The sequence below is a fragment of the Acomys russatus genome, chromosome X, assembly GCF_903995435.1.
Source record: "Acomys russatus chromosome X, mAcoRus1.1, whole genome shotgun sequence".
NCBI lineage: Eukaryota > Metazoa > Chordata > Mammalia > Rodentia > Muridae > Acomys > Acomys russatus.
The window spans coordinates 52,057,299-52,081,434 of record NC_067169.1 but is presented as its reverse complement, the minus strand read 5'-3'; the positions used below and the strand labels follow the sequence as shown (position 1 = coordinate 52,081,434).

Here is a 24,136-nt window from a genome sequence, read left to right as displayed (position 1 = left end):
CCTTTAATCCCAGCACTTGGGCGTCAGAGACAGGTGGATCTCTGTGAGTTTGAGCCTGACATGGTCTATAGAACCAAGTTCCAGGACAACCAGGGCTCCACAAAAGGATCCTATCTTGAAAAACCATATCAATACATAGAAAACCAAACAATTAATAAATCTGGGGCTAGAGAGATGGCTCAGTGCTTAAGAGCACTTGCTGCTCTTGCAGAAGACCTGGGTTAGACTCCCGACATCCGCATGGTAGCTTACAACCATCCATAACTTCAGTTCTAGAGGCTCTAACATCCTTCATAGGTACCAGGCATGCATGGTACACATACATATGTACAAGCAAACACTCCTACACATAAAAATGGATAAATCTAAAAAAAGTAATTAGTCTTTTTTATTTTATTTTTAAAAATAATTTATTCAGATTATGTCCCGATTGTTATCCCCTCACTTGTACCTTCTTGTTCCCCCCTCCCTCCCTCTTTCACCCTCTTCCCCTCTTCTAGGTCTGTGACAGAAGGAGTCCTCCTCCTCACCCATCATATGGTCACAGCCTATCAAGTCTCATCCCAATAGTCTGCTTCCCCTTCCTCTGAGCGCCACCAGGCCTCCAAGGGGAGGTAGTCAAATATAGGGCACCAGAGTTCATGTCAGAGTCAGTCCCTGCTCTCCACACAACTGTGGAGAATGCGCTGTCCATTGGTTAGACCTGAATAGGGGGAATTAGCCTTTTTTTTTTAAAATAAAAATAATCTTAAAAGGAATCTCTGCTCTAGTACAAGGCAGCCAGTGTGTCCCACACTTTAGGCATTGCCTCCTTTAATCCACAGTCTTCATAATCTAGGGACTGTTACTGTCTCCATTTTCTGGATGAGGAAGCTAATTTTGTTTGTTTGAGACAGGGTCTCTCTGTGTAGTCCTGGCTATCCCAGAGCTCCTAGAGCTATGTAAACCACACAGAGTCACAGAGATCTTCCTGCCTCTGCCTCTCCAAATACTGGGATTAAAAGCCTGCATCACTACATCCGGCTTAAGGAAGGTGATTTTCTTTTTTTCAAGACAGGGTTTCTCTGTGTGGCTCTGGATGTCCTGGAACTCACTCTGTAGAACAGGCTGGCCTTGAACTCACAGAAATCTGCCTCCCAGAGTGCTGGGACTGCTGGGACTAAAGGCGTGCACCACCACCTCCAGGCAAAGAAGCTGTTTTTCTTTTCTTTTTAATAATTCATTTCATTTTATTTTATTTTATGTGCATTGGTGTGGGGAGCAAGGGTGTCAGATCCCTTGGAACTGGAATTCAGACAGTTGTGAGCTGCCATGTGGGTGCTGGGAATTGAACCTGGGTTCTTCGGAAAAGCAGACAGCGCTCTTAACCACTGAGCCATCTCTCCAACTCCGAAGCTGATTTTCAAAGAGTAATAATTTACTTGCCTAATATTATACAGCTGATATTCTACTGTGGTACTTTTTTTTTTTTTTTAAGAGAAAAGACAACTAAAGTGCAATAATGAAAGTACCAATCAGCCAGGCAATGGTGATGCATACCTTTAATCCCAGCACTCAGGAGGCTGAGGTAGGCGGACCTTGTGAGTTTGAGAGTTCGAGACCAGCCTAGTCTACAAAGTGAGTGCAGAACAGCCAGGGCTACACAGAGCAACCCTATCTCGCCAGGTGTGGGTGGCACACGCCTTTAATCCCAGCACTTGGGAGGCGGAAGCTGGTGGATCGCAGTGAGTCCGTGGCCAGCCTGGTCTACAAAGTGAGTCCCAGGACAGCCAAGGCTACACAGAGAAACCTTGTCCCGAAAAACAAAACAAAAAAGAAAGAAAGAAAGAAAGAAAAGAAAAGAAAGAAAGAAGAAAAAAAAAGAAACCCTGTCTCGGGAAGGATAAAAAAGTACCAAAATCAGGGCCAGCAAAATGGCACAACAAGAAAACGTGCTTGCCACCAAGCGCCAACAACCTGAGTTTAATCCTCAGGACCCGTATGGCGGAAGGAACTTACTTGCCCACACTCATATACACACATGCACACAAAATAAATATCTGGTCATGGTTGTGCAAGGACTGTACCCTAGCATTCTGGAGGCAGAGGTAGACTAGACTGATGGTTGAGTTTGAGGCCCATAGAGAGTTTGGGGACAACCAGCAGTATAGAGAGAGACTCTGTTTTCAAAAACAAATACCAAAACGAATAAAATAAAATAATATTCAAAACAAAATTCCAGAACCCATGGTGTACGGCCAATGTCAATGCTTAGGAGGATACAAAGTGAAACTGTTTCAAGGAAAGTAACAAAGACAAGTGGACAAAAAAATAAAGCAGCGAGTGAGACCACTGCTAACTGGCCGCAAGTCTGAACCCTTAGCGGTAGGGCCCCTGGAGGAGAAGTGCAAAGGTCAGCCTCAAAACTATAATCTGATTGGGAAGCGGAAGACCTACTGGCTGTGGTGACTTCTGATTGAACTCCGAAGGCCTTTGAAACCAGAAATAGCAGCCCAGTGCAGTGGCACACATCTGCAATCCCAACACTTGACATTGGAGGGGAAAGATAAGGATTCTAGGTCATCTTGAGCTATATGGTAAATCTCAGGGGGGGAAATTGGAGTAATTTCAGGTTCCCAGCAAGGTAGAGTTAGTTCCTTCTGCTTGATATCGCTCTGACCCTGAAACTGCTCCAATTCACTCCCTCTCCCTCCTTTCATTTTACTCTGGAATGGTACATTTTGTTACAATTGATGGATTTATATTCTACATTGATATAGCATTATCCCCCCAAAATACAGAGGACTTAAAAAGATGCAGCCAGGCATGGTGGCACACATCTTTAGTCCCAGCACTCAGGGGAGGCAGAGGCAGGCAGATCTAGGAGTTGGAGGTCAGTCTGGTCTATGGAGTGAGTTCCAGGACAGCCAAGGCTACAGACAGAAACCATGTCTCGAAAAAATAAAATAAAACCGGAGGGGAAATGTCCTGGAACTCCATTCACCCCAGCGCTGGTCCTGCTGGCAGTTCAGGTTTGGTGGTATCAGCATTCAAAGAAGGGATATTTTAATCTTCTATAAGTTAGGCAGTTGCTGAATCAGTCAAAGACTAAGCAAACTAGCCGGGCATGGTGGCACACACTTGTAATCACAGCATACTGGGAGGTAGAGGCAGGCAGTTCTCAGTGAATTTGAGGCCAGGCTGGTCTACAATTTGAGTTCAGGACAGCCAGGGCTACACAGAGAAACCTTGTCTCAAAAACAAAACAAAACAAACCAGGTCATGGTGGTGCAGGCCTTTAACCCCAGCACTGGGGAGGCAGAGGCAGGTGGATCTCTGTGAGTTCAAAGCCAGCCCGGTTTACAAAAGCGAGTCCAAGACAGCCAAGGCTACACAGAGAAACCCTTTCTCAAAAAAACCAAAAGACCAAACAAAAACCAGACAACCAACCAACCAAACAAACAAGACAAAGCAAACTTGTGTCCAATGTGGTTAATATAGATGGATGGAGCTTGATCTCAACCCTAAAGGCTATGGATAGCTTTTGAAGACTTTTAAAGCAAATAGCCCTCTCTGAAGTAGGCCAAATGGTGGCCTCCAAAAAGATATGGGCACTGAGAAGTTATGCTTTTCTTTGGCAAAGAGGTTTTCGAAGGCATGATTAAGCTAAGGATCACAGGCAAGCAGGCTGGCCCTTCCTGCAACCCCAGAACTTGAGGAGCCAAAGACAGAGGGACTAAGCATTCAAGGACAGCTTCCCTGCAGACCAAGTTTGGGGCCAGGCTGAATTCTATGAGACCCTGTCTCCACACTGCCATGCCACCACCTCTCCCAGAAAAAGTGGAAGCAACTAAATTGACCAAGATGGAAAGAGGATAGTTCAAGGGCACTTTACTGAAGAGATGCTTTTAAAGCAGAATCTGAAAGAAAAAAAAATGAGTGTAATTTTACCAGAGAGAAAATGGAGTAGCAAATCATGCAAAGGAAAAGAGCAGCTGGCTGGTTCCTACCTTTGTATCACTGTGTTTTGGAGAATCTCCACGTCTGTGCTGTAGGACTCATTACAGTACATTGTATTTTTTATATGTTCTCCACTTATCTATGAGCTTCTAAAATGATGATGTCTTATTTGTTTTATGTTCTCAGAACACAAACACTGTACCTAGCACATATTAAAGGCTCAATAAATGTTGGCTGGATAAACAATTTCAGTAAATGGCTTCTCCAATCAACCCTGTACTCTGAAGGAAGGTAAATCTAGGCACAGAATGAAGAATGGGCTCGAGAGCAGAGGCCCTTTAGGAAGCCAACCAGTTTGTGGGTTACGGGAATAATCATGACTAGACGTAATGAAAGGCTGCTTTAGCACAGTGGCTGTGGTAACAGAAAGGAGGAAACTGCTGGGAGAAATACCACAGAAACAGGCTGATTGGAGTCTCAGGGTGAGAGAAGGAAGGGGAACACACGAAGAGAACCCTGAGGTTTCAAGTCTGACAGGTGATGATGCCATTCAACAGGACAAGGAAGACAGAAAGAGAAGCAGATTTACAGGGAGATAGGCCCCCTGAAGTTAGGATTGTTGTCCTTCCATTTTAGAAGCCAGCTCTCACCAGTGTCAACAGGGACCAAGCTCGGGCAGCAGCTAGGGGTGGCTATTCTAGTTCCGATTAGGTTAGGCAGCTATGTATGTGCCCACAAGAATCAAGTCAGTCAGTCTTTTTCACCGTCTCAAGACAGTAGAACTTTGACAGAGGTTTAAGATAGCCTAGAGGGAAAAGGTGGTTGGAAAAGAGCGTGTCTGGTGGGGGTAGGTGTTCAGCAGTGCCTTCCTGGACCTGGGTAGCCTGAAGCCTCTTGACTCTGTGACACTGTTGTTGATCGAGGATTTCTCTTGACATAACATCACCGTAGAGCAGAGCCCAAACTCCCAGGGGACTTAGCCTATGTCACTAAACCCATCTGCTAAACCCCCTCCCTCTACAGCGTGGTTTCTAAGGTTCTTTCCACCGGAAGCTACGACAAAAGGAAATGTATGGGTGGGGAGGGGTTGTGGGAGAGTGGCTCAGGGTTCTGACACAGACTACACCCAGAAAAAGAAGAGCAAGCGCCATGTTGAAGTCATCATTGCCATCCAGAGCTTTTTTCCTCCTTCAGCTGCTTCTGCTGGGGGTAGGGCGGAGCTCCGGTGTCCTCCTGCCCAGTGGGAATGAAGACACCAAAGCTGGTAGGAAATCTAGGACCAGAGGGCCTGTTGAGAGGAAGGCTGTGGGGAAAGGGCTGTACAGAAGCAATCTGGAGCCTGCTTGTGGCCATTACAATGACTCTAAAAAGAAGCATGGCCTTGGGGGAGGGGGAGGAAAGGAGGGGTTCTTTCTGCCTCACTACTGCTTCTTCTGACCAAGATTTTTTTTTCTTCCACCCCACTACTACATTTTCTTCCCAAACTTAGATTTTTTCCTGACTTCTACCGGCCATGAACACCTCAGTTTTCCTATTCTGCCCCTCCCAGAGGTTCAGTGCTTTGTGTTCAATGTCGAGTATATGGATTGCACTTGGAACAGCAGTTCTGAGGCCCAGCCAACCAACCTGACTCTGCACTATAGGTAAGAGAGGCAGGAGGTGGCCGCACAGGGAGGAAGAGAAAGAAGGTAGACTAGCTGAGAGACTGTGTGGGGACCAAAAGGGAGGGGAGGCAGCTTCTCAGGCACCCTACTAGTTTCTCATGGGATAAGCTGTCAGTTCAGACCAGTTGAGGCTATGCTATTGCTATTGACATATGCAGTACCCGTGTTTGCCCATCCCTCCTCTTCCTTATAACCTTTCTCTAGGTATCAGAGGTCCGATGAGAATAAATTCCGCGAGTGCAGCCACTATCTGTTCTCAGAAGAGATTACTTCTGGCTGTCACATAGAAAAAGAGGAGATCATGCTCTACCAGACATTTGTCCTCCAGCTCCAGGACCCCCAGAGTCCCCAGAGGCGGGCTGAACAGAAGCTAAACCTGCAGAATCTTGGTAAAATCGGGAGAGAAGTGGCCAAGAGGCCAGGGAGCTTAAGGGCCCTGGAGTTTATAGTTCTTTCCTCATTGTTGGCCACGGGCAGAAAAAAGATGATGATAGGGGTTTGGGATGGGGAAGGAGGAAGGGATGAGGGGGATTTACCTTCAAGATCCTGACTTGTCTAGGCCAGGGCAATGACCACAAGCACACATATCTCCAGTGATCCCATGGGCTCCAGAGAATCTCACACTTTACAACGTGACTGAGTCCCAGCTAGAGCTGAGCTGGAAGAGCAGATACATAGAACGCTGTTTACAATACATGGTGCAGTACCGGAGTGACCGAGATCGAAACTGGACGGTGAGTGACTTGGCATTCCTTGTGGACGCAGTAGCTAAGGCCAAGCAAGAGGAGAGAGGATTCAACTAGTCAGCTAGAACAACCTAATACCAAGTCCCAGTCCCCTGCCTCCCAGCTCCTCTGCTCATACTCCCATTTCTTTTTCTATCATCACCAGTGAGCTTTCACCCGGGGGCTCTCCCACCCATCGTCTTCCTGATGCCAGAAGTAAAGGGAAGCCAGTGAGTAGATCTAGAAGGGAGAGCCACTTCTGAGTCCAGTTAGAGAAGGGAGCAGTGTGCTGTGAACAGTCAGGAAATGAGCAAAGTAGAACTGGGAGAGGGACCAGAACCAGTTTCTTGTTTTGGTTTGTTTTCCCTGAACTGGGAAGAAGAAAACAAAACAAAACAAAACAAAACAAAAAAAACGTAGAAGACTTCACAAGATGACATTACGCTCTAGGCAAGGGTGTTCCCATTCTCCCTCTTCCTTTGTAAATACCCATCTTTCCCTCATCCTTCCTCTCCCTAGGAACAGAGAGTGGACTACGAACCTAGATTCTCCCTGCCTAGTGTGGATTGGCAGAAAATGTACACATTCCGAGTTCGGAGCCGCTTTAACCCAATCTGTGGAAGTGCTCAACAATGGAGTTCATGGAGCCAGCCAGTCCACTGGGGGACCCCTACTTCAAAGGGTAAAGCGGCCCCAGATACATGACCCCTAAATCATTAACACAGTACTTCAACCTTTGTAACACACCACCACTGTCATTTGCTTTATCTCTTTATCCCTAAGCCTCAACATCCCCTCACTGTTTAACCTCAGTCACTGGGAGGCAGGAGTTTCCGGAGGGATGAGAAGGGGCGCAGCGAAAACAAGAGAGTGGAGGCCAAAGGATGCGCCCGGAGAATATGGAATGTGTAGGAGGTCTCTACAAGATTCCATAGAGTCTGCATAGTGGAGCTGACCTTGGATCTGGGCTGACCTCTTTGATTTGGTTTATTCATCTGCAAAATGTAGATAAACAGGGTTCCTCCCTCCCAGGAACTGTGTGGAAAGTAAGCATCAGCAGTGTGTTTGGCATGCTGCCTGGCATCCATGGCTTATGAGTGCCACAAGTGCAGGGCTCCTTTTCTTTCCTTTTTTTTTTTTTAAATAATTGATTTTTATTTTATTACATTGGTGTTTTGATTGCATGTATGTCTGTGTGAGGGTGTTGGATCCCCCTAAAACAGGAGTTACAGACAGTTGTGAGCTGCCATGTGGGTGCTGGGAATTGAACCCAGGTACTCTGGAAGAGCAGCCAGTGCTCTTATCCACTGAGCCATCTTTCCAGCTCCCCCTCCCCTTTTTTTAAAACAGAGAATCCTTCCTTGTTTGCGCCGGAAGCTGTGCTCATCCCCATTGGCTCCATGGGACTGATTATTACCCTGATCTTTGTGTATTGTTGGCTGGAACGGTGAGATTTCAGGAAGCCCTTAAAATGAGGTGGAGGCGGGGGTGTTCTTTCAGGATCTCCTGGGTAGATCATGCAAGAGCTCCGATAGGGGTGGAAGCCATAGGTTGCATGTTGGCCAGTTGAATGAAGGGTAATAAAGGAGCTTTCATTTACTTCTTCTGTTCCCTCTTTCTCTGCTCAGGGCAATGCCTCGAATTCCCACCATCAAGAATCTAGAGGATCTAGTTACTGAATACCACGGCAACTTTTCGGTGAGAACACCGCCATACGCATATTGCAGTTTATCAACTGCCAACTGCCAGCCAGGGAGACAGACTGTGAGGGAGGGCAGAGTGGAGGGAGGAGGGGGCCTGTGCCACCAGGATGTGGCTGACCAAATGGAGGGTGGGACAGGCAGAAATACAGAGCAAAGACGTTTGTGCGAAGCAGATGGAAACTGTGGTATTAGGAGCCTGGAGCCTGGCTAGCCCTTCTGGAATCACAATGGTTGCAGAGCTGTGAGAGCTCCTTTGGCTCAGAGCCTGGGTCTTTTGCTTCCTGCCCCTAATTGACCTCTGACCGAGAGCTATCTGTCTTTAGGCCTGGAGCGGCGTGTCTAAAGGACTGACTGAGAGTCTGCAGCCAGACTACAGTGAACGGTTCTGCCACGTCAGTGAGATTCCCCCCAAAGGAGGGGCCCTAGGAGAGGGGCCTGGAGGTTCTCCTTGCAGCCTGCACAGCCCCTACTGGCCTCCCCCATGCTATTCTCTGAAGCCTGACGCCTGAAGCCTCAATCCTTTGATGGAGCCTCAGAGTCCATAGCTCTAAGTGATGCTACCTTCCCCCTACTCGTCCTGCCAGTCTGGATCCAATGCCCATCGCCTCCCTCTGTGGCTAATTTTCAATTGCATGTCCCATGTAACAGTTCCTCCACTCAATATGCCCTACTTGAGAATGCCCCTCTCCCCCTCTCCCTGCACAAGCCCACCCCTGCTCACTCTAGCACCTTCCCACTTCTGTTGGAGACAGAGTCTTACCCTGGAGCCCAGGGTGGCTGGGAACTCACCATGGAGGCCAGGTTGGCCTATAATTCACAGGCAATCCTCCCACCTCAACCTCCCAAGTGTTGGGGTTATTGCCCTGCACCCCATGCCCAGCATGACCCTTATCTTTTACAGGATCCTCCCTCTCTTTTTCTACCTACCATTCAATTGTTCCTGAATCAACAAGAAATAAAGTTTCTACCAATGATCATCAAGAATGTCTGTTGTGGGGTTGGGAAGTCGGGGGAGGAGACATGGAGTGCAATGAGGTTGGGAGGAATTGTGTGAGGGTAGGAAAGGGAGCTATAGGGACACACTGTAGAAGCAAGAGTACCACAAATCAGCTAAAAGAAGTACTATTCTGGCTGCTTACTTTTCTCTGGTAAATTTTTGTGCCTACTCCAGGGGCCAGTTTAGAGTTATATTTGCCATGTTGTCCCCATTCCTACAAGTCCTTTACAGATCCCACCTAGTGTCTTTTCTCCTTAGCCTTACTCCACCATCTATTATATGTGTCATCTCTGACCTCATAATCCTTTAACTACAGCCCCCCCCCCCCCCCCCCCCCCCATAGATGCTGGTCATCCATCCCCAACTACCAAAAGCTCTCTCCTGTCTGCTTAGTCTGGGCCTCCCTTCAACTCATGAGCTACATCTGCCCCTTCAGTCCTCCAACCTTATGGCTCCTGGGGCCATTAGAAAACCTTCTTTCTGCATGATTCGCCAGAGAATGAAGAGTGAGGTGACCTTGATAGCATGTTTATCTTCATCAAACATGGAGGTGAGGGGCAGCACAGAGCAACAGTCTGGGTATGGACATGGGGGAGGGTGGCAGATAGCTGAGATCCCTGAGGGAATGAAACTACAGAAGGGCCTGGGTACCTCCATCCCGTCTCTTCCCAGATAATCAAGAGTTTCTGGTCAATACTAACTGCTCTGTCCTCCTGTTGCTGCACTACATCAAAAAGAAAATGGGATTACGAAAAACAGGTAAGTGGCTTGAGAAGGAGTAGGTGATTGAAGGTCAGGAGGAATAAGGTGCCTCTAGCCTCTAAAGGTTCCTCCCAGCAACAGGGGTTATCCTCTCATATCCTGGAACCTTCCTCAAACCCATTCGGTAGAGGACCACTGACCCTTTTTACTCACATTCCCTGTTCTTACCCATCCCAATTACCCTGTGGCCTTCCTCTAGACACCATTGACTTGTGCGATGAATCGGGAACCCTGAAGTTATTCTTCCTGTCGAAGACACCTGGAGACTATGCCAGCAAATTCCTGACAGTTCGCAATACGTACTACGTTTGTAAAGTAGAACGTGGGGCACCAGGTAGAGGCTTGGGAGTGTTCTCCATAGACTGAGTCCCTCAAGATGGATTAAGAAACTTGTCCTTAAAATAAGACAGCTTGCCACGCGTGCGCGCGCGGTGGTGGTACACGCCTTTAATCCCAGAACTTGGAAGGCAGAGGCAGGCGGATCTCTGTGAGTTCGAGGCCAGTCTGGTCTACAGAGAGTTCCAGGACAGCCAAGGCTACACAGAGAAACCCTGTCTCAAAAAAGAATACAAACGAAAAGGGAAGCTTTCTTTTGTAATCCCAGCACTCAGGGAACTAAGGCAAGAGGATTGAGAGTTCAAGGGCAGCCTAGGCTTCATAGCAAGACCTCATCCCAAACACAAACACCACACACACAAAAACAAACAACATAAAGCAGGGCTGGGATGTAGCTCAATTGTCAGAGTGGTTGCTTAGCAAGCATGAAGTTCTGGGTCCCTTCCCCAACATGGCTTAAAATTGGGTATGGTGGAAGATGCCTATAATCCTAGTAGTACTTGGAAGGTGGAGGCAGGAGGATCAGAAGTTTGAGGTCATATTTTTAACTATACAGAAACTTCAAGGACAGACTGGGCTACGTAGGCTCCTGTCTCAAAATAAATAAGTACGTTCTTTAGAAATGGAAGTAAGGCTGGGTGCCATGGTGTATGCCTGTAATACAGGCAGGGGCAGGTGGATCGCTGTGAGTTCGAGGCCAGCCTGGTCTACAGAGTGAGTCCAGGGCAGCCAAGGCTACACAGAGAAACCCTGTCTTGAACCCCTCCCCCTAAAAAGGAAGTAAGGAGGCTTGAGAGTTAGAGGCCAGCTTGAGCTATACAGCAAGACCCTGTCTCAAAGGAAAACATTCACAAAGTGGAGCCAGGAACATTAGGAGTTCAAAGGGAACTTGAGCTCTATGCTCTATGGAATCTTATCTCAAGACTCAAAAGAAAAAAAAAAGTAAGTAAAATAGGGAATCCTCAGCAGGATCTAAACTGACCATATCTAATATCTACTCAGTTCAAAGAAAGGGCACTATGGGCTGGTTGTGGTGGCACACAGCTTTAATCCCAGTACTCGGGAGGCAGAGGCAGGCGGATTTCTATGAGTTTGAGGCTAGCCTGGTCTACACAGTGAGTCCAGGACAGCCAAGGATACCCAGAGAAACCCTGTCTTGAAAAACAAAACCAACCAACCAACCAAACAAACAAAATGAAAGGGCATTACTTTGATGACAGTTACATATATACCATGTCACCCAACTTCATTCTAGGGTCTATGTAGGTCTATGCCAAGGGGAGGAAAAATGTGTACCAGATCAAGAAAGCGTTTAGTGTTAGAATCCTGAAATCCTGTGCTTCAAAAGGTCAGGGGCTTCATATGTATCAGGGGCTGGAGATAACATAATGCTATGCTTACAACAGGTACCAGGATTGAGAATGCCTACAAAGCTATTGTGCCCCTTCTGAAGAATCCAGAACCTGAACTAGTTGGTAAGGCATGTGATGGGGGAGGGTAGAACATAGGAAGTGGTGTACATAGCTGTGTGCTGGGCATAGTGTAGCACACTGGTGATACCAGTGGAGTTTGAGTTAAAGGCAGCCATGGCTGAATGTGGAGAACTGTCAGGAAGGGGGGGGCGGTACGAATGTAGGGGTGGGGCTATTATAGTGTGGTAGGTGGGATCATGGGAGCCTCTGAAAAGGGGGACAAGGGTCTAGGTAAACTTTAGAAGGGGTGTCTAGTTTAAACCATGTGAACCATATGTGTCGCTCTCTCCCCTACTCCCTTGCCTCCTTCTCTGTCTCCCCAGCATTCCATCCTCTCGTCAATTTCTAATGGAGGGTCATGATGGGTCCCCCCTCTGCTCTTCAGTGGGACTGGTGCTTTTTCTTGTTTTCTAGACTCCCTGCGCACACAATGTGACTTCCTGGAAAGGAGCCGAATAAAGATGCTTAGAACTCTAGAAGCTAAGAGATTGGCAGCCATAGAATCCTCTGTAAATCTCTCAGCAAGAGCGCAGAAGGGAAGTGGAGCCCAGCAGAGCCCAGGCCCAAGCAGCCAACTGAAGGTTCGTGTCCTGTTCACCCCAATTTTTCCCAATCTGATGTCTATGTTCACCACCGGACTCCAATCTCTTTCCTCTTTCCTTTGGCCCTAGACAGTAGAAACCTTTCCTGCAGAGCCTCTGTATTAATAGATTTACTTTTCTTTTCTAGTCCAAAGCTGGACGGTCAGATGAAGACGGGCCACCTCCCACCCGCAGACCATACTATAAGACCAGAGCAGACTTTCTCAAGAGACATCGTTAACTCAATAAAGTGACCAAGTGAGAGCAGCAACTACCAGGGGAGAGCCTGAAATCACTGGATTTTAACGTGAGGTTTCTTTTTCTAGAAAGACTCCTTCTAGTAGTATCTGCACAAAGGCTTCGGTAGCCTGCAGGCACCAGGGAGCCTGAGGGTGGACGGGGGCAACAACGGAGGGCTGGAGTAAGCACTTGGGTGTGTGTGTGTGTGTGTGTGTGTGTGTGTGTGGAAACACTGTGAAGTCTGGCTACCAGACTTTTAGTACAATGAGCCTTTGAGGGCCAGAGAAGGGGGTGGGGTCCTCTCAAACCAGACTACCTCCCCTCGGGGGAGGCCTATCTTGCAGCCGCCTACTCCTGCTGGGGTTAGGTGTCCCTCCCCCACCACACTCCATTACCTCCCAGGCTGAAATTCCCCCACCTCCCAGCCTGCGGGCAGTCCCTCCCACCCGCCCTTCAACTAAGTGCCCTTCGCCTTTCCGCCTCCCTCCTTCCCTCCCCCATATTGGAGGGGGGGGTGCAGCAAGGCAGCAGAAACCAGAAACCAGATCTGATTATAGACATTTATTGAACTTATTTATTGATTTGACACACTTCCCCACTCCAATCTAGCACATGATACAATCTGGGTAGGCCAGGCGCTGACACAGGAAATGATGGGAACCCACAGCAGGGGTGGGGGAGGGGACAATGCAAAGGGCGCTGGGGGAGGGGCTGCCTGGGGGCTGTGGTGGAGGAGCCCCAGATGGCCTCTCTGGCAGGTGCTAGTAAACCTGATCCACATTCCCCCCATCCCTGCTCATTTCCCAGACCCTCAGCCAAACTCCCCAAGCTCCCCCTTCCCTGTTCCTCTCCACAGCCCTGCCTGCCACTACTCGGTCTTCTACATAACCCTGGCAGTCCAGAACTAGGAAGAAGGGCAGGGACAGCTGTCCCAGGCCGTGAACAGGGAGGTCTCTGTACCTAACTTTACTACCCTAAATCCTTCCTTCTTTCACGCCCCTCCCAGGCCCCTAGCCAAGTCCAGGCCTTGGAGGATCTCTCTGGTAGCACTAACCCGCACTGGTCAAACAAGAGTATGCTTGCCCCTCAACAGCACCCTCTTCTAGGCACAAGTGGACAGAATGCGGGGACTTGGCTTAGGTTTCTTTCCTTAAACTCTAACCTTAGTATGCATAGAGCCTTTTCTAGACCTGGTCCAAAAGGGAGCACTTCCCTCCAGTCACTCTTGCTACCCATCTTTCCTCAGCTTCCTGTCTCTTCCCCATAGAGTCTGTAGTGTTTGTATCATGTCACTATGACAAAGTCTTCAGAAGAATAAGAATAATAAGAATAAGAATAAGAATAAGAAAAAAGCATTCTCCCCATCACTAGCACCTCACCACTGTTAAAAATCTCTATATTTGTGTTTATATTTCTTTAAAAGTTTATAAAAAGCCTGTCTGTTCTCTGCATCCTTCCAAAAGTGATTTGGCCTGCTGAGCCACTCCAGTGCTCAAAACTTGGCCCTTCTAGGTCCCCCAACCCCACCAACCCACCCACCCACCCACCCGTCTGCATAAAAATCCAGGCTCAATGGAACCTGGCCCAGCTCTAGTAAGACTCTCTACAAAAGAAAAAAAAAAGAAAGATAATCCTGCTCCCAAAGGCAGGGCAATAAGGCCACTTGTGACTTCACATTTCTAACAGCACTGCTGGCCCCTGCTACATCAAGGCCTAGGAGGTGGGGATGGGGAAATCAATGATGGCTCCTGAGAAAGAGCCATAGATACCCCTAATTGGCACAGTGAGAAAAAGCTTTCTTCCCTCCTTCCTCCTACCACTCTCCTCTACAATCCCTACACGCCATAGCTTTATCTTTAGAATTGTCTCAACACTTGAGTGTGTGACCACCAAACCCTAGCTCGAAAGCAGGGTTCCAAACTCCTCAGGAGGGCTCAGGGGGATAAAGTTGATAAGGACACGTCTGGCTCCACCTCCACCTTCTGAAGCAGGGGACAAAGCTTCTGGCTGTGACTCAGAGATCTGTATTGGGGAGGGGGAGAAAAGAAATGGAGGACAAGATAAAAAGATCCATTTGGGACACCGTTTAGATTCATACCAGATTCATCCCATCTCACCTCCACAAAGCCCTCCCTTCTGTGATGAGGAGCCCAGAGGTCCCACCTACAAGTTATGCTGTTCTAATAGGACATCCTCCCTCCAAGTCCCCAGGAAGTCCTATTATCTGTTGTAAAGTTCTCTCTGGCTCAGATCGTAAAAAGTTAGCTGAGCATGCAAGAGCAAAGATGCTACAGGGACGAGGAGCTACTGTACCTGGCTCAAAGTTGAAGTCCAGCCCCTCACCGCCATCCATGAGGTCACTGATGATATGATCCATGTCGCACTCCAAGTTCTCCATATACATATCAAGATCTAGATCCTGAGGCATTCTGTCATAGCCGGCAGCTTCAGCAGGAGGCGTGAGCACAGGGGTGCCCAGGACTGTAGGGATAGGAGCCCCTGCCATGATTGGCGGCGGTGCCATCACAGAAAGGTTGGGGACCAGGTGGCTGGGACCTGGACCCTCTAGAGGTGTAGGACATAGGCTAACCCCTGTAGCCAGCTTGCTAGAGGAAGGCATTCCTCCCAGCAGCAGAAGTGTAGGAGCCTGAGACAGAATAGGATCTACCTGGGTCATGAGAACATCAGCAGGAGGTGGTGGTGTATCAGAGGTGAGCAGAGCCTCCAGAGACTGGGAGCTTGAGAAGCACCCATCTCCTGCTGACAGAGACCCATCTATTGGGCCAAAGAGGGAGGCGCCATAGCTATGTAAAGGGCCAGCGAGCCCAGGGTGCTGCAAAGAGAAGCCGGAGAGACTGCTCCTAGACAGCAGGGAATGAGGAGATACAAGATTGAGCCCATCCAGCAGCTCTAGATCTTCACTGAGGGTGGGAGGGACACCCGCTGCGTAGCTGCTGGTCGAGGCCGGCATCTCCTCTTCTGCTAGCACCTCAGCCTCTGGCCCCATTGGTGACAGCCGAGTACTGACAGTGCTAGCATTCGAACCGCTTCGTGGACGGAAAGCGGTCCACACATCAGCTTCTTCTCGTTTGCGAGGGCAAGTGCCGCCGGACCACTTGGCAAAGTGACCCAGGGGGCTCCTGGGAGTGGCACCTTCAGGTGGAGCTGGCGGGACAGATGGTTTCTTCTTGGAGCCTTTGCTGCGGCCCCGGAGCACCTTGCTGCTGCTATCCATGGAGGCAGCCCTGCGGCGGGGTGCCTTGCCACCCTTGCCGCCCTCGGGGTTCAGCATCCACCAAGAGCTCTTGCCAGTGGCCTCGTTGTGAACCTTGATGAACTTGCTGTGCAAGGACAGGTTGTGACGGATGGAGTTCTGGATGGGACAGAGACAGTAGAAAAGGGGCATGAGATATGTGTAGGGGAGGTTGGGGGGGCAGCTGTCTCATCAGTCTAAGGCGAGCCTGGAATACAGCAGGAGCCTCAAAAATTCAAATCCAGGGAAGAAAACTAGAGTGTAGTGGGAAAGAGACTGTACAAAGTTGCCAGGCTCGGTGTCTCCTCCAGATTTCTCAGTACAGGAAGACAAAGTCACAACCTACTCTCCAAGGAGCTAATAGCCACCCTAGAAAAGCTTCTCCCAGACCTCTGGGTGTGACATTGGGTTGGTGCCATGGGAGAGTACTCTTGACAGAGAAAAACTAGGCTCAGATGGGAAAAAGCATTCTATAGCCCCATACAGGATGGTGGCCATACCAGTCCAGGAATGACCAGTTGTGGGCCAGTTCTCTGAATAGGCTAGGGGGCTAGGAGTACAGTTGGTGCTCCACTCTTCATTGGGCCTTTAGGTCAGCCAGATAACTCACAGAATACACCCCAAAGTGGGCCTGTAATCCCAGCACTCAGGAGGCAGAGGCAGATGGGTCTCTGAGTTTGAGGCCACTCTACATAGTGAGTTCCAGGACAGCAAGAGCTATATAGAGATCTTATCTCAAAACATCAAAAAGAAAAGAAAGAGAGAGAGAGAGAGAGAGAGAGAGAGAGAGAGAGAGAGAGAGAGATCCCAGCCTTATTTCTGCCATGTTCAGGTGGTATAATCTCTGTCCCTTTTTCCTAAGGAGGTTCCCGTCTCTAAATTCTATTGGAGGCCAAGCTTAAATCCAATGCCTTTTAATAAAGCATTTGCTTATCTTCTATAGCTACATTTCTTGTGTAGTATTAGCCCTGGGTGCAAGATGGAGGCTGACGCTCCTCTCCCCTGTGCCCCCCCCCCCCCCCGCCCCAAGGTTTCTCTGTGTAATAGCCCTGGCTGCCCTGGACTCTCTTTGTAGATCAGGCTGGCCTCGAACTCACAGAGATCCACCTGCCTCTGCCTCCTGGGTGCTGTGATTAAAGGTGTGCAGGTGTGCGCCACTAACACCTGGTGCTTATTTCCACTGGTTGGTAAATGCCGGCTGCTGCACTTAATCTCCTCCTTTCCTCCTCCCCAGTTTTCCATCCCTGGAAGCCTTCTAAGAGTCTCTCTGTGTCCTAAAGGTCATTTGACCTCTCACACAGAGTTCTTTAGTTGAGAAATACATTCAGGAAGAAGCTGAGGCATGCTAGGCGCCACTAAGAAACTGAGGCTCTCGACAGCAAGAAACCATTTCTAGCTGACTGGTTTTAAAAGCAACCTTTTTCTTGAAGAATGTGGCTTGCGCAGCCTCTTGTGGCAAGGTCCTTTAGCAAAAGACTTCCTTGCCTCACTGGGCTCATCCATCCACCTTGGGCTCTTAGTAAGTAGGCACTATTGTGTCTTCTGAGTCTGATTTCTTTCCTTTTTTCCCCTAAATCTGTGTGTGTGTGTGCAGGCACGTGTACACACACACACACAGAGATGCACACATTTGTGGTGTGGGTCATCCCTCCCCATTAGGCCTTGAATCAAGCCAAGTGGGAGAGGTCAGTTCCCAGGTGTGTGTGGGGGGGGGGGGGGAGGGACGCGGTGATAAACTGCTCACTAAGCTACCTAACCTAAGCTTTCTTGTTCAAGTGAGTGCCGCCCCCTGGTGGGGTGGGAGTGACCTTGGCAAATCATCAAGGAAGTATGAAGTTTCCTGTTGGGGGGCTTTGGAAGCTCTAGACCCCACCTGACTAGGTTTGGCAATGAAGGCAAGCCATGCTTTCCTCAGAGAAACAGGATTTGTAGCAAAACTTGCATTCAAGTCCTCAGCCTGCTGGGTAGGCTAGTTACCTAAACTCCCAGTGCCTTAATCTCCTCACATGCAAAATGTGGACTCCCAGAACGGCCATGAAGACTAACGAAATGGAAAAAAAAACAAAAAAAAAAAAAACAAAAAAAAAAACCAAACCAACAACAAAACTTAGATTATTTCACGAGTTGTGGATTTAGCTCAGCAGCAACCGCACAGCCCTGGGTTCAGTTCCCAGAACCAAAAGAAAAAAAAAATCATCAACTATAAAGCATAAATCATGAGGAGGGACTACTCCCACAGTATAACAAGCGCGTGGTCATTCTACCCTGGAAAATCAACTTAAGAGAAAAGAAAAACAGCTGTGCAGGCCGGGTCCAAGGAGGGAAGCTGTTTGTGAGCTGGAGATTGTGGCATGGCAGTCTACCCAGAAATAGTGCCAAGGGTCTCGGTCAGCTGTCCCATCTTCTGTTCTGTCTGGCCCCTATGCATACTGCGGATCTGCTCCCACAATCTAACATCTGTGGGAAGGTCCTCTGTTGAGTCTGTCCGCTGTACTTGGTACACTGACCCGAAGCACCTACAGAGGTACACTGCATTGTTAGGGGTTGAACTCTCTGATTCCTTAGGCTTGTAATTAGACCCCGTGTTTCTCTGGCAAATTTTGCAGAGATCTTCCCGGGTTTTTTTTTTTTTTTTCTCTTCTTTCTTTCTTCAAGAAAGACCAAGAGAACTCCCAACCTGGACCCTGAGTTGCAGCTAGAGGACGCCTCCTTTCGCCAGGAGTAGTATTTCTCAACAACAAAAGACTTTCCGCGAGAGTTTTGGATAGCTCCTTACAAGGAAGAGTTTTCGACAGGAGAGGGTAAACTGAGGCACGCAGCAGTTCACCGCCTTTTTCCTTTAGTGCACAAGGTCAGCTACCTTTCCCCATGGATATCAACCACTCCCCCCTCCCCGCTGCCCACTCCCTCTTGGGCACAGCAATCCTCTAACAGTTCCTGTTCACTGAGGTATTGGGAGGCGAGCAGGGAATCCGAGTAATCCCGCAGGAATGGGCCAAAAGGTGTTGGGTGGGAGGTGAGGGAGGAGGGAAAGCTAGGTGCGGGTGGAGAATCCACACAGTTCCTGCTGTACATAGGATAAAGACTTCTCTGTGGGAATAAATGTTTAGAGCAGCTCAAGCCAAAGTGCTGAGTAGCGAGTAGAGAATTCGATTTTCCTCAGAGCAGGGACAGTGTCTTATTCATCGCCGATCCTCCCGCTCCAAGCTCGGAGTGTGGTATATACTATGTACTAAGTAAATGTTTGTCTAACTGAAGATTGAAGGTGGATCTTTGGGCTTTCCAAACGAGCGGAGAGTCAGTAACGGCCCCCACCCCCCGCCCGGAGTTAAGAGTAACCAGAGGGGTCCGAGGGTGGGTGGTGGGAAAGTAACGGAGTCAATACTTACCTTCCATCCTGCCGAGCTGTTGCTGTCACCCTTGTCCTTGAAGTAGGGCACCGTGCGGACCATCCATTCGTAGATCTGGGCGAGTGTCAGCCGCTTCTCCGGGGCGCTTTCAATGGCCTGGCTGATGAGTTCTGCATATGACTGATTTCCCCAGGCATTCCGGCGGGAGCCTCCCTTCCGAGGACCTGTTGCGGCCCCCAGGATTCCCGGCTGGGGGCCCCCTGCCGGCTCTGGGAGCCGAGAGGGCAACAGGATTGGTTCGGAGTGTCCCTCCGAGTGTACCTTCTGTCCCAGAGTGGGCGCCACCTCGGACGGCTCCTGTGGCTCCGTGGTGAGTTCTGGTCGAGGAAGGGGCCAGGTGCAGGATCGCGGACGGCTCTGGGGTTCGAAGTCGGGATCGAGGTCTATGATCGCGGCAGCCTCTGTGGCTGACTTATTCTCTGGATCCATACGTGGAGTCGAACCTCTGCAGCTCAGCGTTCAGTGGAGCCTGCCACAGTCCCTCACCATGCCTCCCCTCAGTGGGGAAGCAACGAGGGCCAGGAGGCACATTCCTGCCTGTTCTCAGAAAGTCAAGAACGCAGGACTCTAGTCCCCTAACTGTCCCTTCCACTGAGTTCTCCGATCCCCTTCCCGACTACGGGATGCAGCCTCCAAGTAGCGCACTGAGGCACCACCTGTAACCTCCGCGTAGCGAAGGCACTTTCTGCACCCTCTCACTCAGCTTCCTGCTCTTTTAAACCTGAGGCACCGTATCCCCTCATACATTGCGCTCCCATCACCGAACGTCTCCTCACGAAGTTCCCTCCCCCTTTCAAGTTGCTGCCCCCCGGACACTCCTCCCAATTTTCCTCCTCCCGGATCGCTGCCCTCCCCCAAGCCCCGCTCCCGGGCGTCACTTGTCCCTCCCCTGGCTCCCCCTCCCCCCGCCTCTTCCCTCCAGGTCACTCTTGATAGGGTCAAGGTTCTCGCGGCCCCAGCCTCCCTCACTCCAGTACAGAATCCCCTATCGGACCCCCCCACCCCCCGCCCCCCGGGTTTCCCTTTTGTTTTGCTCCAAGCAGCAGCCCCCGCCTGACGTCTCTGTTTACCACTCGTCGGGGCAGCCATCTGCGCACGCGCCTCGAGAGCCACTTGGGAAACGGAGTTCTTCAATCCTGCCACCCTGGTCGGTCTCGAAGACTACATCTCCCGTCCTACTTTGCAACCAGGAGCCCGATATCGGCAGCTGGATTGCTGCGCGTGGCAGGATATGGGGAGGTGGAACTTTAGTGATTAGAAGTCGTCGTCCCGGACTTTTTTCTTAAAAATCATTTTCCTCGTTCCTTCCCTTTCCACCCGCCCCCTCGAGTCTCGGGGTCGGTCGCTCAGGTGAACATTTTGAGAGACGCTAGACTTTCCCGGCTTTCAGTTAAGAAAGCAAAATGAAAAGTATTGTCCCTATAAATAGCAGGAAGAGTATCAAGAATTAGAGGACTGATTAGAAAAGAAGGTACATTCACGATGGGGAGTTGAGAGGGGAGCTTGGTGTTAACTGGTTGTTGTGGTGGTCTCCCCAGTCCCCTCCTCTCTCCATGTGCAGTTCACAGACAGATCTGAGTTTCCTCAGGCTTCTGAAATATCGATAGTCTATTTGTTATGCTCTTCAATGGCTTCTCATTCAACAAGTCCCCAACTAAACTTAAAAAAAAAAAAAGTTTATTTCTGCACCCACACCCCTACCCTCTAGCTACTCTTAACCTCTGAATTTGGTTAGAGGTTGGTCTCGGTCTACATATCCTTCCTAGTCGCACTTGCCTTCGCCTTTCCACTTTTGTAACTTGCCACTTCCAAATCCTAAATGGACATTATGACTATGTTTGAGGGCCTTCATTGGCATGGTGGTGCTTGCCTTTAATCCCAGCACTCAGGAGGCAGAGGCAGGGGATAAATTACTGGCAACAGAGTGAGTTCTAGGACAGCCGGAGGTACTTAGATCTTGTCTCCAAAAATAAAAAGAAATTACACACACACACACACACACACACACACACCAGACCAAACAAGAAAAATAGACAAATAAAACAAAAATTCCTACATTTAAATGGCAATATAATCTTTTTTTGTTTGGTTGGTTTTTCAAGACAGGATTTTTCTATGTAGCCTTGGCTGTCCTAGACTTGCTTTGTAGACCAGACTGGCCTTGAATTCACAGTGACACCCCCCCCCCAACTGGCTCTGCCTCCCTGAGTGCTGGGGATTAAAGGCCTGCGCCACCACCTAGCTCATTTTGCTTTTAATTAGGTGTACACACATGGATGTGACTGCATGAATAGAGGTACCGAAGGAGGAAGGCCAGAGCCGCCTGATCCTAGAGCTGGAGTTACAGGCAAATTGTGAGCTACATGACGTGGTGCTGGAAAGCTGAGGTCCTCTGAAAGAGCAATATGTGCTGCGAACTGCTGAGCTGTCTCTCCAGCCCTGCCTTTTGTTTTTGTGACAGAGTCTCATGTAGTCCAGGCTGGCATCAAATTCACTATGTAGCAGAGAAGGGCCTTGAAATTCTCATCCTCCTGCCTCCAAGTCATTGCTCTTAGCATCCCTCCCTGAAGTCTCCATTTTGGGAAAAATCCCATCCACTGTTTCACGTTTTTCTCGGATGCGGCTTGTTGTCCCGTTTGTGCATTTTCAAGCACCTCTGGCAAGCTCGTGTGATATAGCTAGCTGCTGGGCATATTGATTTGCTGGTCTGTTTTTTACAATAAACTGTGAGCCTCTGGGGTAGACACAAGGTTTATGTATTTATGACCTCAGCTCTGGGCGACAGTAAGTGTTGGCCAAAGGCATGAATGACTGGGATCAAGAATTACATTTTGGAAGAAAAAAAAAAAAAGAATTACATTTTGCAAGTAGACATTTAACAACTTTTAAATAAATACATGTGTCTTTGCCTGGTCATATTGCAATTTTCCTGCCAGATAGCAAGGTTCTAGAGCAACCTATAAATTAGTTTGTTTACCATTTGAATTGTTGCTTGATATATTTTCCTCCTTTTCTTTCTCCCTTCTCTTTCTTGACACACTAGGCCTTCAAAGTGGCATTAGCCTGCTCATGGTATTCGAAACCATCATGATTTTCCATATTCTTACAAAAGCATTGTGTGTGTGTGCGCGCGCGCGCGCACGTGCACATGTGTGAATTTGTGCACACATTTGTATATACATGTGTGTGGAGGCCGGAGGTTTTAAGATCATGTGTCCTCTATCACTCACTCTCTGCCTTATTTTTAAAACCAGAGCTAACTGATTCAGCTAGACTAGCTGGCCAGCCAACAAGACTCTCTTGCCTCTGTCTCCTTCTTCAAGCCATAGAAACATCCCTTAAGCCCTGTTTTATGTGAATGTTGGCTATTTGAACTCAGCTCCTCATGAGTGTATAACAAACACCGAACTATCTCCCTAGCCCCTCCATATTCTTTTGTTCTTCTCCAACATGGATTTGTCCCCTACTTGTGAACAACCCACCTGTGGCTAATCGGTAGTATACAGAAGGTCATATATTCCAACATGAGATCTAGAGTAGGGATATGAGAAATACTCGCTCACAATGTCTGAAAACATCTTTGGTATATGCTCCTTCCTCCTGCAGCCCCACCTAGAGTCCCTGAAAAGTGCTTTCGTGACTAGCAAATTTGATGACCAAGAAAGTCTAGTGGGCATTCCGTTCCAGGGAGCTCTCCTCTACCTGAAGCACGTGTGGTGTCAGCTCGTGTAGAGTTGCTGAGACTGAAAAATGGCAGGGCGGGGTAGGAATCTGTCCTGGCTTGAGTTATGTCTTGCATTGTTGCATTTTGTCTATTTGCTTGAAAAGGTCCTCTCTACTAACTCATGTCCATCACCCCCCTAAATCTCCAATTCAAATCTTAAAACTTGAGTGCTCATAGAAACGTTCCTCAACTAGCCCAACCTGAAAAATCACTTATTTACTTTGTACCTCCTTAACCTCTATGAACTTGGTTTATATTCTTGTATTTATGCTTGTAATTACATGACCTTTTATTTCATGGGAGTATTATTATCACCCTCATCAGACTGTAAACTCTTCCATCAATCAACAGAAATTTGTTAAGCCATCACACGATGAAAGTGTATGTGTGTGTGTGTGTGTGTGTGTGTATTTTTGAGAAAGGATATCACTATGTAGCCCTGCCTTGTATGAAACTCATATTATAGAGATCTGTCTGCATCTGCCTCCCAAGTTCTTGGATTAAAGGCATGGACCACTATTCCCAGCATAACCTTGGATATACTAGAGAACCAAACCAACCAACCAAACAAGCAAAACCCAACCAGCCAAACACACCAAATCAAGCACAAAAATAGTCAAGTAGAGTCAGCAAAGTGGCAGTGGAAAATAGACAAGGTGCTGGGCAGGAAAGAGGACCAACCAGAGGCTGTTGTGAGTGACGGATAAGCAGACACAGCAAGGACACAGGAGTCAAAGGCCCCCAGAGTCTGTGTTCTTAAATGGATCCCATTTGCTACATTATGTCTCTCTCTTGAAGGTCATAGGAGTTTGGTTGTTTTGCCTCTGTTACTGCCACTGCTATGTCCCATTCTTCTACTTGGGTGCCACCCCCAACCAAGCCTGCTGCCAAACCAGCTCTATTCATTTGAGTGAAGAGAGACGTTTCTCCACTTCTTTGTTACCCTACTCAGTTCTGAAAAAAAAAAAAACATGCACACACAGAAGGCACTTAGAGTTTTTATAGGATTTTGGTAGTAACTACAGTGAAACATGCCATCCCTGTCATATTAAGAATTGGTTGAGTAGCGAGGCAGTGGTGGCTCATGCCTTTAACCCCAGCACTTGGGAGGCAGAAGCAGGTGAATCTCCCTGAGTTCGAGGCCAGCCTGGTCTACAGAGCAAGTTCCAGAACAGTCAGGGCTGTTACATAGAGAAACCTTGTCTTGAAAAACAAAACAAAACAAAACCCAAAAAAACTAGTTGAGTAATAATACAAGTAACATTATTATTAATAAGTAATATTTACTTGATTTTATTAAGTAGTGAGCCTTAGCTAAGTGCATTATACA

At 48.5% G+C, this 24,136-nt stretch overlaps 3 protein-coding genes across 4 annotated transcripts; 2 read left to right on the top strand and 1 right to left on the bottom strand.

The window, feature by feature from the left end:
• Window positions 1–5,048: 5,048 nt before the first annotated feature.
• On the top strand, window positions 5,049–8,790 carry Il2rg (interleukin 2 receptor subunit gamma). Of its 2 annotated transcripts, XM_051142064.1 has the most exons (8): window positions 5,049–5,203; window positions 5,429–5,582; window positions 5,808–5,992; window positions 6,198–6,337; window positions 6,848–7,010; window positions 7,679–7,775; window positions 7,957–8,026; window positions 8,355–8,790. In XM_051142064.1, the coding sequence occupies exons 1-8, from the start codon at window positions 5,089–5,091 to the stop codon at window positions 8,538–8,540; spliced, it is 1,110 nt and encodes a 369-aa protein (XP_050998021.1). In that variant the 5' UTR covers window positions 5,049–5,088; the 3' UTR covers window positions 8,541–8,790. The 2 variants fall into 2 exon arrangements, with proteins under 2 accessions (XP_050998021.1, XP_050998022.1); XM_051142065.1 differs by lacking the exon at window positions 8,355–8,790 and having other exon boundaries at window positions 6,848–6,906; window positions 7,957–8,007.
• Window positions 8,791–9,553: 763 nt separating this feature from the next.
• CXHXorf65 (chromosome X CXorf65 homolog) lies at window positions 9,554–12,531 on the top strand. Its single transcript, XM_051142214.1, has 6 exons — window positions 9,554–9,578; window positions 9,701–9,787; window positions 9,990–10,124; window positions 11,533–11,601; window positions 12,013–12,179; window positions 12,328–12,531. The coding sequence occupies exons 1-6, from the start codon at window positions 9,554–9,556 to the stop codon at window positions 12,418–12,420; spliced, it is 576 nt and encodes a 191-aa protein (XP_050998171.1). The 3' UTR covers window positions 12,421–12,531.
• Window positions 12,532–13,978: 1,447 nt separating this feature from the next.
• On the bottom strand, window positions 13,979–19,914 carry Foxo4 (forkhead box O4). The gene is made up of 3 exons (XM_051141521.1): window positions 19,062–19,914; window positions 14,733–15,792; window positions 13,979–14,441 (listed from the first exon to the last, which is right to left on the bottom strand). Exons 1-3 carry the CDS (start codon window positions 19,509–19,511, stop codon window positions 14,434–14,436), a joined length of 1,518 nt encoding a protein of 505 aa, XP_050997478.1. The 5' UTR covers window positions 19,512–19,914; the 3' UTR covers window positions 13,979–14,433.
• Window positions 19,915–24,136: the final 4,222 nt, after the last annotated feature.

Bases quoted from the DNA above. Each gene is read 5' to 3' on its own strand.
- Il2rg (XM_051142064.1), top strand. From the start codon at position 5,089: ATGTTGAAGTCATCATTGCCATCCAGAGCTTTTTTCCTCCTTCAGCTG. The intron at 5,583-5,807 runs GTAAGAGAGGCA...ACCTTTCTCTAG, and splicing joins AACCTGACTCTGCACTATAG to GTATCAGAGGTCCGATGAGA. The intron at 7,776-7,956 runs GTGAGATTTCAG...TTCTCTGCTCAG, and splicing joins GTGTATTGTTGGCTGGAACG to GGCAATGCCTCGAATTCCCA.
- CXHXorf65 (XM_051142214.1), top strand. From the start codon at position 9,554: ATGTTTATCTTCATCAAACATGGAG. The intron at 9,579-9,700 runs GTGAGGGGCAGC...GTCTCTTCCCAG, and splicing joins TATCTTCATCAAACATGGAG to ATAATCAAGAGTTTCTGGTC. The intron at 10,125-11,532 runs GTAGAGGCTTGG...TGCTTACAACAG, and splicing joins AGTAGAACGTGGGGCACCAG to GTACCAGGATTGAGAATGCC.
- Foxo4 (XM_051141521.1), bottom strand. From the start codon at position 19,511: ATGGATCCAGAGAATAAGTCAGCCACAGAGGCTGCCGCGATCATAGAC. The intron at 15,793-19,061 runs GTAAGTATTGAC...TGTCCCATCCAG, and splicing joins ACAGCTCGGCAGGATGGAAG to AACTCCATCCGTCACAACCT.